Source organism: Mus musculus, chromosome 11 (genome assembly GCF_000001635.26).
Source record: "Mus musculus strain C57BL/6J chromosome 11, GRCm38.p6 C57BL/6J".
Lineage (NCBI taxonomy): Eukaryota > Metazoa > Chordata > Mammalia > Rodentia > Muridae > Mus > Mus musculus.
The window spans coordinates 19,923,123-19,937,038 of NC_000077.6; the positions used below are offsets into that span (position 1 = coordinate 19,923,123).

General features: G+C 48.2%; 1 protein-coding gene across 1 annotated transcript in view; it reads left to right on the plus strand.

Moving 5' to 3' along the window:
• Positions 1 to 1,319: 1,319 nt before the first annotated feature.
• The window catches only part of Spred2 (sprouty-related EVH1 domain containing 2), a 99,585-nt gene continuing 86,988 nt past the window's right edge, over positions 1,320 to 13,916 (plus strand). The window contains exon 1 of the mRNA NM_033523.4: positions 1,320 to 1,834. Coding sequence (NP_277058.1) covers positions 1,809 to 1,834 — 26 coding nt within the window. The 5' untranslated portion in view covers positions 1,320 to 1,808. The remainder of the gene's footprint in view (positions 1,835 to 13,916) is intronic.

Below are 13,916 nucleotides of genomic sequence, written 5' to 3' on the forward strand. Positions count from 1 at the left end.
TTCCAGGCAAATCCACAAGTTGAGCCCTGGGTGCAATCCTGCTCGTTGTCTAGATGGTGCATAGGTCCTCTCAGAAAACCTCAGGCAGGTCCTAGGCCATGGTAGGAAAAATAATTTAAAGAGAGGTATGAAGAGATGGCTCGCAGTTAAGATCTTCCATAAGACTGTGGTTTAATTCCTAGGACCTACACAGAGGCTAGCAACCAGTTCCAGGAGATCCAACAGCCTCTCCTCTCTGCCCACAAATGGTGCTGACATGCATGGATGCATCCTCCTTCTGCCCCCGCACATTCAAAAAGAAAGAAGGAAGGAAAGAAAGAGAGAGAGAGGGGGGGGGAGGGAGGGAGGGAGGGAGGGAGGGAGAGAGAGAGGGAGAGAGAGAGAGAGAGAGAGAGAGAGAGAGAAAGAAAGAAAGAGAGAAAAAGGAAGGGAAGGGAAGGAAAGGGAAGGGAAGGGAAGGGAAGGGAAGGGAAGGGAAGGGAAGGGAAGGGAAGGGAAGGGAAGGGAAGGGAAGGGAAGGGAAGACGGGTCGGGGGTGGAGTAATGAGTTCCTGGGTCTCTCTTTGGCCAAACCCCATCAAAGGTAGTAATCTGTGACCCAGTAAACTAAGAGTAGACTTCTAAGAGCTGGAGACAAGAAACGTTATTCACAGACTGGATAATTTACTTTGGTGTTACCTTTAAACTTCATCTCTGCCTGCAATGCCAAAGTTTTATGGCTGTTTGCCTTTTGTTTTCTGCGTACATATTTTTAAAAATATGCCCGCTCTAGGTGGGCATGGTGTTGCATGACAGTAATCCCATCGTGTGGAGGCCAGCGGAGGCCACCTGCACTGCCCCCAACCCCCACCCCGCAGTGTTTCTCCAAACCCAAACTCTCTGGCAACATCTAAACTCCTCCCCATCTCCGCCCTCCGCCACCTCCCCCCTTGATTTTTAATCCGAAGGTTTGGAAGGAGGGAGGGACAAAACGGGAGCCAGATGTGCTCTTGTCTTCGGCTCCCGCCTCCTCCCTCTTGGGCTTCCTAAAACCCGGAGCACCGGAGACAAGGATTCGGATCCTGACAAACGCAGTGCCAACCATGCTGTTCCGAGGCTCCTCCCTGACTGGAAGCTAGCGGGAGGGGGAGTAGAAGAGGGGCACGCTCAGTAGGCGGGACAAAGTGTTTTGTGAGTGTGTTTTTTTCCTCTCTCTCTCCTCTCTCTCTTTTATTTTGGTCGCAAGTAGGAAGCTTTTTGCACTCCACCACCTCTGGCCGCTGGGAAGACGTCATCGCTTCCGCCCTACTTCCTCCTCCTGTTGGCGGCGCTGAGAATCCAATATGGAGTAAATCGGTGGAGTGGCGAGATGGGGCTCGGACGGGGCGCCCTGCACCGCCTCCCAGGCGCATCTCCCCCGGCCGCCGAGCACTACCCGGAACCCTGATTGGCCCGGTCCCCGGGGGCGACCCCGGCCCGGCCCCAGCGCAGCCGACTGCCCGCCCGCCGCCCGGAGCGTGCTTGTTTTTCTGCTGCTCTCCCCCTCCGGGTCCCCTTCCCAAATCTCGCCTCTGCACCCCCTCAGAGCCCCGGGGCCGTGCCCGGCCGGCCCACGGCGTCCGCTGCCTGGTGTGCCCCTTCCCAGACCTCGCCCTGATCTCGGGGCTCTCCATTTCCCCGCCTGCCTCGGCGCCCCCTTCATCTCTAGCTCCCCCCCTCCACCACCAAATCAGGAGATGTCGGAGATGTGAAGAAGGGGGGCGAGCGCACAGGAAGATGAAGGGAGCCAGGCTGCATGCCGCGGGACAGGCGTCTAGGTGAACAAGAAAATGACCGAAGAAACACACCCGGACGAGTAAGTTAGCCGCGGGTGGGACGCGGGTGCCCGGAGGGGTGGTGTGGGGGCCGCCGCCAAGGACGCAGGAGGGGACTCGTCGGAGGAACTTGGCCTGGGGTGCAGCCGCTGGCTGAGCTGTCGGGGCTATGCGCGAGGCTCTTGACTTGGCTGGGGGAGACGGCAGAAACCGCCTGGGGTCTGCAAGTCCAGGTCGCAGCCCGGGCCAAGGGCGCGCAAATGACCTCGGGGCGGTCCTCGGGCTGCGGGAGCGGAAGCTCTGACGCCCTCCACGCGGGGCATCCCGGGGTCGATGGGTCTGTGTGCATGGTGACTTTGTGACTCCTGGCACTGCTGCCCTCCCATAGCCCTCTCCGGAGCCCTCTGGGGCCCGGGCTCCGCCATTTCGTTTTCTTGAATCGCTCTCATTTGCATACCACATTTTCATTCATAAAAACACGGAGGAGTTGGGGGAGGGCCAGTCGGGCTCGGCACAGGGTCAGTGCGCCCGGGTCCTCGCAGCGGCCAGAGCGCGGGAGCAGCCTGCCGAGTCCCGGCGCGCGTGAGTGTGTGCACGCGCGTGTGGGCCGGCACACGCGCCCCGCGGTGTCGGGGCAGCACTGGGGGCGGATCCGAAGCGTGTGCAGCGAGGGCGGGAGAGCGTGCGGGGAAGCGCGCTCCTGGCATGTATGTGAGGGAGAGCGCGTGCCCGTGCGTGTGCCCGGCCCGCAGGCCCGAGGGGAACAAAGCTCTCGGTGCTTAGTCAGAGGTGCTTGTGCTCGCCCCTCGGGGAGACCCGGGCTTGTCACCGTCTCTGGGCCAAGTGGCAGCTGCTTCCCGCCTAAGTCGCACTTAGGTTTGGATCTCCGCTCTAGTAGTGTTCGAGGCGTTTCCCTCTCGGGGAGCTGGGGGCGGGGCTGCCCGTGGGCCCCAGCGGGTACTTAGCCAGGGGTCCTAGCCGTGCCCGGCTCTGAGACTGCTGTTCAGTGGCTGTATTCGCTCACCACTTTTTTTTTTTTTTTTTTTTTTTTTTTTGTGAATAAGACGTTCTCCTTTATTGTCACATGATATCCCTCCTCCCTTGCACATTCATAAATCCTGAGCCTGCCTCGGCTCCTTTCATTCAGTGCTGCCATTAGCCAAGGTAGCAGCGGCGCCTGCTTGGACTCCAGAATGGGTCCGCAGTCTCGGGGACGCTGAGGGGAGGGGGACCTGGAGAGGTGGAGCGGGAGTGGCTGGAGACTAGCTCCCAAACCCTGGGTCTTTTGCTTTTGTGTGTCCACCCCACCCCCTTCCCCCGTGAGCATTGACACTCTAGAGTGCAGAGAGGGGAAGTGACTCAGGACTGGGCCACTGGGCGGCTTAAAGAGCTCTTGTAGCAGGTGGCAAAATCCTGTGTACCACTCTAAGAAATCTCCCTTCTTTTCCTTTGTCTTCGGTCTGGAGTTCGCACCCAGGGCCTGCCACAGCCAGACAAGCAAGAGCTCCATTACTGAGCTGCGGCCCAGCCCTCGATTGTTTTTAAATGGCCTTTTATCCTGTGGCATTCATTGTCAGACTGAGTGGAAGGAAGCTGATGTTCTGCAAAGGGAATTTCCTTCGGTGTGTCCCCAGGGAACTTTGACAGCAGTAACCCTAATCTGTCAAGACACCTGTCCCTGGAGAGGTTCCCACCTGCTGTGCAAGTCTCACAGCATGCTTTGGGCTGTTTTAGACATCTTATTTTGCCTTACTATACCTGTCATTGAAATCATAAAATAGGGGAAGAAAGTTGAGAGTTTTAATGCTGAAATATAGAGGGAAGGATTATCTGCTAGGCCCTCCCCTTTTGAAACTTGGCCAATAAACAGTTCTTTTTCTGGGTCCTTGTCTGTACTTGCACTTAGGAGTAGCCTTGGGGGCAGTGAACAGTACCTGTGCTGATGGGGGTTCTTGGAGAGCTTTGCCCAGTGTGCATTAAGGTTCCTGGCTTCTTCCACTGGGGGTGCAGTCGGCTTGTGCTGTTTTCCAGTGGCCAGTCAGCCTTGTGCCTTCCCCCATTTGCTAGCCTAGACGAAAGGATTCCAGGTGAGGACACCAGTGTTAAGGGAATACTTCCTCATTCCAGTCCTGGGGAGAGAGATCAATTTGACTGTGATCAGAAGGCTTGTAGAAGCTGAAGTTGGTGGCTCACACCTGTTATCCCAGCAGCTGGAGACTGAGGCAGGAGGGATGTCATGAGTTTGAGCTCAGGTTGGGTAAAGAATTCCTTTAACCCCAGCACTTGGGAGGCAGAGGCAGGCCGATTTCTGAGTTCAAAGCCAGCCTTGTCTACAGAGTGAGTTCCAGGACAGCCAGAGCTACACAGAGAAACCCTGTTTCGAAAAAACAAAAAAACAAACAAACAACAACAACAACAAAAACCAAACAAAAAAACGAAAGAATTCTGTTGAGACAGTAGGTCTTAAAGATGGGTTCTAGTTTCAGAGGGTTAGAGAGCCCTGGTGTCTTTACCACTGTTGAATTGGCTTTTGGGGGAGTTATATTTTTGTTCTTGTCTAGATAGGGCCTCACCATAAATCCCCTGGCTAGCTTTTTTATGTAGACCAGGCTGGACTCTAACTTAGAGGGATCCTCCTGTCTCAGGTTCCTGAGTGCTGGAATGACAAGTGTGCTTTCTTCCACTGCCTTCTGGAGTGTCTTCATGGGATGCCTGTAGCAGTGGAATATGTAGAACTCACCATGTTATCTCCCTTTTGGGGAACCTGAGGAGAGTTTAAGTAGTTTGTCCGAGACTATCCCTTTAGTCTCCAACGTGGAGAATTCACTCAACAGCCCAGGTCAGGAAGAACCCTGTGCTCCTAGCTAGTATCTAAACGGTGGTGGCCAGTCTTGTGAGCCCGGTCTCACGAAGCTAGTCGGGCACCTTTCACTATGGCTGTAGCCCTCTGTGCCTCCTGGTTGTTTCTGTAAGTCATTCCTTGAACTCTGATTGTACTAAATTGATGAGTTTCTTGTTGCCGTGGTTTTTCTTCATTGTCATGAGGTATGAGGAGCATAGCAAATTAAAGTGAAGGTAAACAAACTTGGGCATGAGGATTCTGTATTTGCCCCCCTAGATTATGGATGGAGGTTCAAAGTAATATTACTGGATGTTGGACTTATTAAGGTGAAACGAGTATGGGACACCAAACCTAATATAATACAGGCAGTGCTGAGCCATATGACATTTTGTCTTTTTAAAGGTTTAACATTTGCATGTGTGTGTGTGTGTGTGTGTGTGTGTGTGTATACATGTGTGCCATGTCACTCCTGTCAGAGGACAGCTTTGTGAGGTTGTTACTCTTTCCTCCTTTGTGTGGATTCTGGGAACCAAACTCAGGTCATCGGGTTTGCATGGTAAGTACTTTACCCGCTGAGCCATCCACTCGCCCCAACAGAGCCCTGAGTTTTGTTTTCTCGAGACAGGGTGCCATGAGCTCAGGCTAGCCTCAGACTCCCATGTGCAGCCAAGGCTGGCTTCAAACATCTCCCTGATCTTCCTGTCTCTACCTTCTAAGCGCTGGGGTTACATTTATACAATACCACACCCGACAAAAATTATGTTTTTTGTTTGTTTGTTTGTTTTCTGAGACAGGGTTTCTCTGTGTAGCCGAACTCAGAGATCCGCCTGCCTCTACCTCCCGAGTGCTGGGATTAAAGGCATGCGCCACCACGCCCGGCTTATGATTAGGTTTTTTTTTTTTATGTACAGTTAGTGTGGGTGTGCATTTGTGCATGTGAGTGTAGTGCTTGTGAAGTCTAAAAGAGAGCATCTGCTCCTCTAGACTTGGACTTACAGGCAGGGCGAGCCCTAATGTGAATGCTGGACACAGCCCCAGTCTTGGATGAGCAGCAAATGCCCTTCATCGTTGAGCCAGCTTTCATCTTTCCAGACTCAGCTTTTTTGTTGTTGTTGTTCTGTTTAGCCTTGAACTCACTCTGTAGTTCAGGCAGGTTGATTTGAACTTTAAATCCTCCTGTCTCCGCCCCCTGAGTATTGAAGATCATGTACAGATATGTACAACCAAGCCCAGCTGACTGAATTAACATGTATGTGTTTGGGAGGCAGAGGCAGGTGGATTTCTGAGTTCGAGGCCAGCCTGGTCTACAAAGTGAGTTCCAGGACAGCCAGGGCTACACAGAGAGACCCTGTCTTGGGGGAAAAAAAAAAGAATGTAATAATTATAGTTGTGGCACCTGTTCAGCACAGGCTGTAGTTAGCCACCCTCTGAGCAACTTACCTGTTCTGAGCGTGCACACAGGGCTTGGTTTTGTGAAATTAATATAGAACTGTTAGAGTGGTACTCTGGCATGGGTGACTCAGCACCATTCTGACTGTAGTGGCTGAGGTTAGAATTGGGAAGCAGAAGTTGACTGTTGTGTGATTGGTCGGATTTTATAAATGGGGGTTAGGGAGTCTCGTTGTGTTGCTGGGCTGGTCTTCAGCTCTTAAACTCCGCATTCATTCTTCCTGCCTCTACATCCCAGAGCCTGGACTGTAGCATTGTGTCACCGGATCAGCACATTTCCAGCCCAGAAGTCCATCTCTGGCATAATAAGATGGGTCTGTGTTTCTACCCCTTCGAGAAGTCTGCAGAACTCACAGTATTAATAATTTGCAGTAGCTGCAGGGTTCCGGTGGAGTCTTCTCACTTGATGCTGGAGGCAGCTGTGCTGATGAACCCAGTACTGGCAGAGATCCGACACTACTGACTGGACTGCACACAAACACACACAAACAGCAGATTCTCAGCTAATGGAGGTAGAGCAGGAAGTTTTGATACGTACGGTTGTTTGTTTTGGCTCATGGTCTCTGAAGGAAGTTAGACCTTAAAGGTAAGACCTGAGCCATGTGGGGGCTCTTTCTGATTACATTTTCCATGGATGCACATAGTGCCCTGCGTGGCTGAGTGTGTGTGTTTTTGATTTATTCTTTCACAATCTCATGCCCACACATGTAATGTGCTCTGTTCATTAGACATTCCCTCCTGGCCCCCATCATCCTCAAGCCTTCCCCCCCCTTCCCCCCTCCCCCTCTCCCACTTGCTGTTCTGTTCCTGTGGACTAACGTGGTAATATTAACTGTGGCACTTGGCTAGTTAAGGGTATTTCTAAATTGTCTCTGAGCAACCCATTGTGCTTTGAGTTTGTGATTGGCCTGCTGCATTTCACTGTGGTTTGCATGCGTGCGGGTGGGGACAAGGAGTATTTTTCACATGTTTGCCCTGGGTAGGTGTGGACTTAAATGGAAAGGAAATAGGCTAGGATTAATAAAAGACTTGAGACTGACTGACATAAGAGCCACCCACCTAAAAGGCAGCTGTTTTACTACTACTCGGTTCCCTTTCTTTTTTTGTTTTGTTTTGTTTTGTTTTGTGTTTTGTTTGTCTTTTGAGACAGGGTTTCTCTTTTTTAGCTCCGGCTGGCCTGGAACTCGCTCTGTAGACTAGGCTGGCCCCGAATTCACTAGAGATCTGATTGCCTCTCTGCTGCACAATCACAAGCACACGTCAGTTCCCTTTCTTAGATGATCTTTATTAACAACACATTCACGTAGCCTTTTGTAAACATGACTGTCACTGTGGACTGAAAACAGTTTTCTTTATTTGTGCTTAGTGAAATCAGCTTGAATTTATCTTAGCTTTTAGTACTTTTGTTTTTGTTTTATATTTTAGACAAAGTATATTTTACCCTAAGTAGCCTGGCTAGCCTGGAACATATGTAGACTAGGCTGGTCTTGATTCACAGAGATCTAACTGCCTCTGACTCCTGAGTGCTGGGGTTAAAGATATGCACTGACACACTTGGCTGTATTAAGTACTTTTGATTGAAGATATTACAACAGACACAGGCAGCTTCTGAATTGTATGGCAGTGGCTTGTTCCCTCTGTCCTTGCAATAGTAATTCTTTTCAGATCTAGTTATATTGTTTGTAGTTATATTCCCGGCAGATCCATTCATAAATGCATAGGATGTGCCAGGCTAGATGTCAGTTGTCTTTCCCTGATGCATGTAATAATAAGTTTCTTTCTTTCTTTCTTTCCTTTTTTGTCTTTGTGGTTTATTCTGTTATTTCTTTCTGCTGTTGCATAGCCCTGGATCCCTCCTCTAGTCCTGATGGCTCAGATATCCTGGCTGGGCTGACATTTGTGTCCCATAGGGACTGCAGGTGCACAGGGAAACTGCCCATGATGTCTGACGAATTTATTGGCTCTTCCATCCATGGCCTGATAGTGCCTATCAATAGGTGTTCTGTAAACATCTGATGGAAGTTAATGTTTTCTTCATTAAAAAATCATTTCACCTACATAAACATTTAATGATAATTCACTTTCTTCTTGCATACAAAAAGTTTTGTTTTGTTTTGTTTTGTTTTTTTTCTTTTTGGCACAGGTTCTCAGTTTGGCCTAGAAGTCACCATATAGCCTAGGGTGACATTGAATTGCTACACACCCAGTTCTGGCACTTAAACCCAGGCCTTGGCATGCTAGGCAAGCACTCTACCACCCAAGCTCCATCTCCAAACCCATTTATATTGTTAGTTAGTTAGTTAGATTAGTTTTGTTTTGTTTTGTTTTGAGTCAAAGTCTCAATATGTAGCCCTGGCTGGCCTAGAACTTACTATGTAGAGTAGACTGACCTTGAACTCACAGAGATCCGACTGCCTCTGCCACTCAAGTGCTGGGACTAAAGTTGTGGGTCACCCCTTCTGTTCCCCATTTGATTTTTAAGACAGTTCTTATTCTATGTAGCTCAGGCTGGCCTAGAACTCACTGTAATCCAGACAAGCCTCAAAGTTGTACCTACTCGTCTCTGCTTTTTATGCTAGAATTACAGACATAAGCTGCCACCTCTAGCTTGGGACCACCAAAACCATGAGGGAGGCCACCATGAAGGAAGTGGAGTAAATGTGGCTTTGGACAGCCCCTACCTCTGTCCCTTTTCTGACTCAGGAGCTCTGGATCACAGAAACTCATGTGTTGGACTGGTCTAGACCTGACTCTTACTAAAAAGCCTGGGTAAGCTTCCGTTAGACGTCTCACATTGGCAGTTTACTGGACCCCCTTCCCATCTGCTCTGGCTCCTTGTGTGCCAAGATGTCTCGTCTTCAGAAGCCCATGTCAAGTATCCACGGCCTTGTCCCCACTTTAAGGTAGAGTACCTTGCTCAGCGTTTCCTTGGAGCTTCTGAAAGGAGAGCTAGGTCGTAAACGTCATGGTCTGCTGTCTCTTTTGCTTCTCTGATGTCCTGGGAGAATAAAACATTCTTTTTCTTTATTTCTGAAGTGTTGGTCATGACCAGCTGTCATTACCTCAGTAGGGCTGGAGGGGCTGGGGTGAACCTCCGGGCTCCCCAGATGATGTTGGCTTGGGATGTGTTTTGTCTACTTGCATGCCATGTTGGTATTTCACTTTATATTTCCTACCAAGAAAACAAGTGAGGTGCTGGGCAAGTTTAATTTAGTAGATATTCCAACAGTTTGGTTCCTATTGCAGATCTTTTGAAGTAAACAGTCTTATTTATTTATTTATTTATTTATTTATTTAATTTTATTATATGTATATGAGTACACTGTAGCTGTCTTCAGATGCACCAGGAGAGGGCGTCAGATCTCATTATGGATGGTTGTGAGCCACCATGTGGTTGCTGGGATTTGAACTCAGGACCTTCGTTCGGAAGAGCAGTCGGTGCTCTTAACCACTGAACCATCTCTCCAGCCCTGAAGTAAACAGTCTTAATATAGTTACTCATTGCTTACCCATCGAGTCAAGTCTGCTGTTCCCCAGGCCATGTGCACCAGGTTTCAGGATACAGAGCTTCTGTTGTTCACCGGTTTTGTGGGCCTTGCTGTCTTAGATTTATTTGTTTATTTATCTATCTATTTATTTATTTTGTTCCAGGGACGCTAGGAGCGCTAGAGGACAGGTGTTGATATTGTGAGTGGTACATTTAGATTCTGTAGCACGTGCTTAGGGCCCTAATTGCAAAACCACGTATGAATTATTGTATGGCTAGAAACAAGCAGCGCAGGGTGTAGCCGGAGAACTGAGTGCTACTACCTGCCACTGAATACTGAGCGCCTGAACACCTACCCTAATCCACATACTTGTCAGAGCGTGACTCAGGCAGGCCCTGCCCTTAAGGAACTTACGTTCTAGGATGTTAGACACTTTCTCGTGCCTTACGGGTATGAGGACAGTTTCGTCTTCTCATTCACTGATTGCTATACTTGCCCCTATTCTCACCTGCTAACTTCCCGGATCCTGGAAACTTCACGCTGAGTGTTGTCAGGATCTGTATGATGTCAGTCGTCCCTGACAAGCAAGGCCCTTGAGTGGCTTGTAAGGCACGCAGAGGTTGTGTTGTACTTAAGTACACGCAAGTGGTTGCCTGTGGGTGGAGCATGGCTGACCCTCCAACACCCCTGTGCTCTAGGTGAGGAGAAGATTTTGTTAAAGTTAACATCTTGCCCAACGACTGAGGATATAGGTCACTAGCATGCACAAAGTCACTCTGGTTTTCATATCTACCACCACACACACAAAATAATAATGCTAATAATCAATTAAAAGTTTTTATCTTATTTGATCACAGCAGGATTTATGCTTGTTTTGTTTTGTTTTATTTTTTATTTTTATTTATTTATTTTTTTAAAGATTTATTTATTTATTATATGTAAGTACACTGTAGCTGTCCTCAGACACTCCAGAAGAGAGAGTCAGATCTCGTTACGGATGGTTGAGAGCCACCATGTGGTTGCTGGGATTTGAACTCCTGACCTTCGGAAGAGTAGTCAGGTGCTCTTACCCACTGAGCCATCTCACCAGCCCTTGTTTTGTTTTAAATAAGGTCTCATTCTGTGGCCTAGGCTGGCCTGACGGTCATGGGGTTCATTTAGCCTTGGTACCCCCAGTGCTAGGATTATGGGTGTGATCCATCAGGCCTAGCAGGACTTTGGTTGTATTATTATTAATCTTGAAGGTATTATTGTTGTTTTTGTTGTTGTTTGAGACAGGGTTTCTCTGTGTAGCCCTGACTGTCCTAGAACTCACTCTGTAGACCAATCTGAGCCTGGCCTTGAACTCAGACCCACCTCCTCCGCTCCCTGAGTGCTGAACTGCAATACTGCCACCCAGCTTATTTTTGTAGTTATGAAACTTTTATTCTGTGTATTTAAGTGTTTTGCCTATGTGTCCACGTGTGCACCACACGAGTCCCTGGTGCTTGAGGAAGGCAGAGGAGAGCGCCAGATCTGGAACTGGAGTTACAGATGGCTGTGAGCCACCATGTGGGTGCTGGGAACTGAACTCCGCTCCTCTGCAAGAGCAGCCAATGCTCTTAACTGCTGAACCATTTCACCAGTCTCAGGATTTGCTTCTTTAACCAGGTACTTGACTTTAGATTTTATATCTATAGAAGACCGCTGTGTCTCTCAACTTCACAGAACCATGTGTCTTTGTATAAAGCATTGTAAATACATTGACTTGCTACTATTAAGAAAATGAATTTGAGGGGCTGGTGAGATGGCTCAGTGGGTAAGAGCACCCGACTGCTCTTCCGAAGGTCCAGAGTTCAAATCCCAGCAACCACATGGTGGCTCACAACCATCTGTAACAAGATCTGACACCCTCTTCTGGAGTGTCTGAAGACAGCTACAGTGTACTTACATATAATAAATAAATAAATCTTTAAAAAAAAAAAAAGAAAAAAGAAAATGAATTTGAACTCAATCTTTTTTTTTTCTTTTTTTTTGGAGACAGGATTTCTCTGTCCTAGAACTGAGTCTAGACCCGGCTGGCGGCCGATCCTCGGATCTCATAGGTCTGCCTGAGTCTCCCTTCTGAGTGTTGGGATTAAAGGTGTGCACACACTGCCCAGCTGAACCCTGAATCTTGTAAGCATTTAATGCTAGGTGAATCTCTTTGGCAGTCCTTCATCGTGGATTGAACCTAGGACCTCATGTAGGCTGGACGAGCGCTCTGTAGTGAGCTATCCTCAGCCATTAAGTTGGCTTCCTCTGCCTGCAATATGAACAGTGTAAGTTCTTACTTGGAGAGAGAACAAGCTGCCTGCCTTATCCCAGATGGAAAGTGTGTATGAGGAAAGTAGCCAGAAGGGCACACTATACCTGGGCCAGCCGGTAAGAAACAGTAGTTTTCAAAAGGACACCAGTACTGGGCTGGTATAGAGATGGGATCCTGACTGGGTGGGGCCTGAGATGTTCCTGTTTTCAGAAGGAATTAAGATTTTTTTTTTTAATTTCATGTATATGGGTGCAGATCTAAGATAATGAAACATACCTGGTATTGTTAGTACTTCATTTGTTGTGGCTCATGGGACAAAGTGGGAGATAGTAACTGGGAGATAGTACCAAGACTATCTTTTCTTGTCCCTAACAGAATTTCCTGTTTGACTTTAGATGGGAATGGGAATGAGTTGAGGAAAACTTTGTGTTTTCTTCTGGCAGTTGAAAATAAAAGTTGAAGCCAGGCATGGCGGTATACATCCTTAATTCCAGCACTTAGGATGGACAGGCAGGAGGGTCCCTTAGTTTGAGGCCGGTCTGTTCTACAAAGTAAGTTCCAGGACAGCCAGGGCTACACAGAGAGAGCAAAAATTGTGTGTGTGTGTATGTGTGTGTGAAAACCAACCCCTCCCTTCCAAAAACAAAACAAAAACCCCAGAAAACCAAAAAGTTGGTTATGCATGCCAGGAGCCCCCAAAAATCTGTCACTTAAGTACACAAGGGCCCCCAACTGCGGAATATCTCAACAGGCTGCTGGCAGTCTGCATCTTCTAGCGAAATCAGTCGTGTACGGAAAGCCTGCTGGCCCTGGGCAGCATGCAAGCTCAGCCCTAGAAGAAATCACAGGAAATAATTAAACAGAGAAGGTCAGAGAGAGAGGAAGTTCTTGTGTTGTTTCTGATGCGGATAGCATTGTTGTTAACAGGGATCAAGATGATGGTGTTTAAATCCCCTGGCATGCCACTGCTTGGGGCTTTGATTGTATTTAAATTGCGGCTCTTATAGTTTATTCTTTTAGACAGCAATCTTGTTAGGAAATGAATTGCTTTTAGGTCTTATCAGGAATCCCCGTGTGCCTAAGCAGAAATCTTAAGTAAGAGTTGCTTATAGCCTAGCATTTAAATGGGGTGACTGTCAAGACTATTGGAGGTTAATTTTAGGTGTCTGCAGCTCTCCCTAACCCTTCTGATTAAACACTTTAACATAATAGTTTCCTTAATTGGAATAATGATGGAATATTAGCATGCATATTAAACCATTTACCTAAGTCTGAATAGGGTTAAAATGTAAATGATCTGTCACTTGTCAGTTCTTACTCTTTGAGATAATTCCTGGTGAGGAATGAGAAGAGACTGGAATATGAATTGGAGGAGGGAGGGCTGTACTTGGGCCTGGCTGCTGGAGATCTAAGAATAGACCACAAGGCTAAAATAAGTGAGAGATTCTTTGTCTCCCCCCCCTGCCCCCCACAAAGAAGCACTAAAATACTGGTAGCTCTCCTGGGAGGAAGGGGACCCAGTGCTTTATTAGTCTGTCACAGTTTTCTTCCTGAGGATCCTGAGTAGGGCCTAAGGTCCATTCCCAGGAAGTCTCTTTTTAAGACTATTTTTAAAGATTTGTATTTTTTTTAACTGTATATATGGGTATGTGCCTGGGAGTGTGGGTTCATGGGGAGGCCAGAAGAGGAGGGTGTCAGATCCCCTTGAGCTGGAGATGTGAGTAGCCTGACTTGGGTGCTGGGTAATGATCTTGGGGCCTCTGTAAGAGCAGCTCTTCCTATTAACGGCTCTCTCCAGCTCTTGCGGGTCTTGCTACTTAGTTTTGGTTGTGTGTGGGCATGTTTGACCCACAGTGTGGGTGTAGAGGTCAGTGGACAGCTTTTCGGAGTTGATCTCTTGTATGACTATGCAGGGTCCATCAATCAGTCAAACCCAGGCTGTGAGAATTTACCCAGGGAGCCGTCTGACCAGTCCCAGTCTGCAAGTCTTGAATTGACTAACTGCCCACTAGCTCACAACAAGTAGTCGGGATCCTTTATGTAATCTTAAGTGTTGT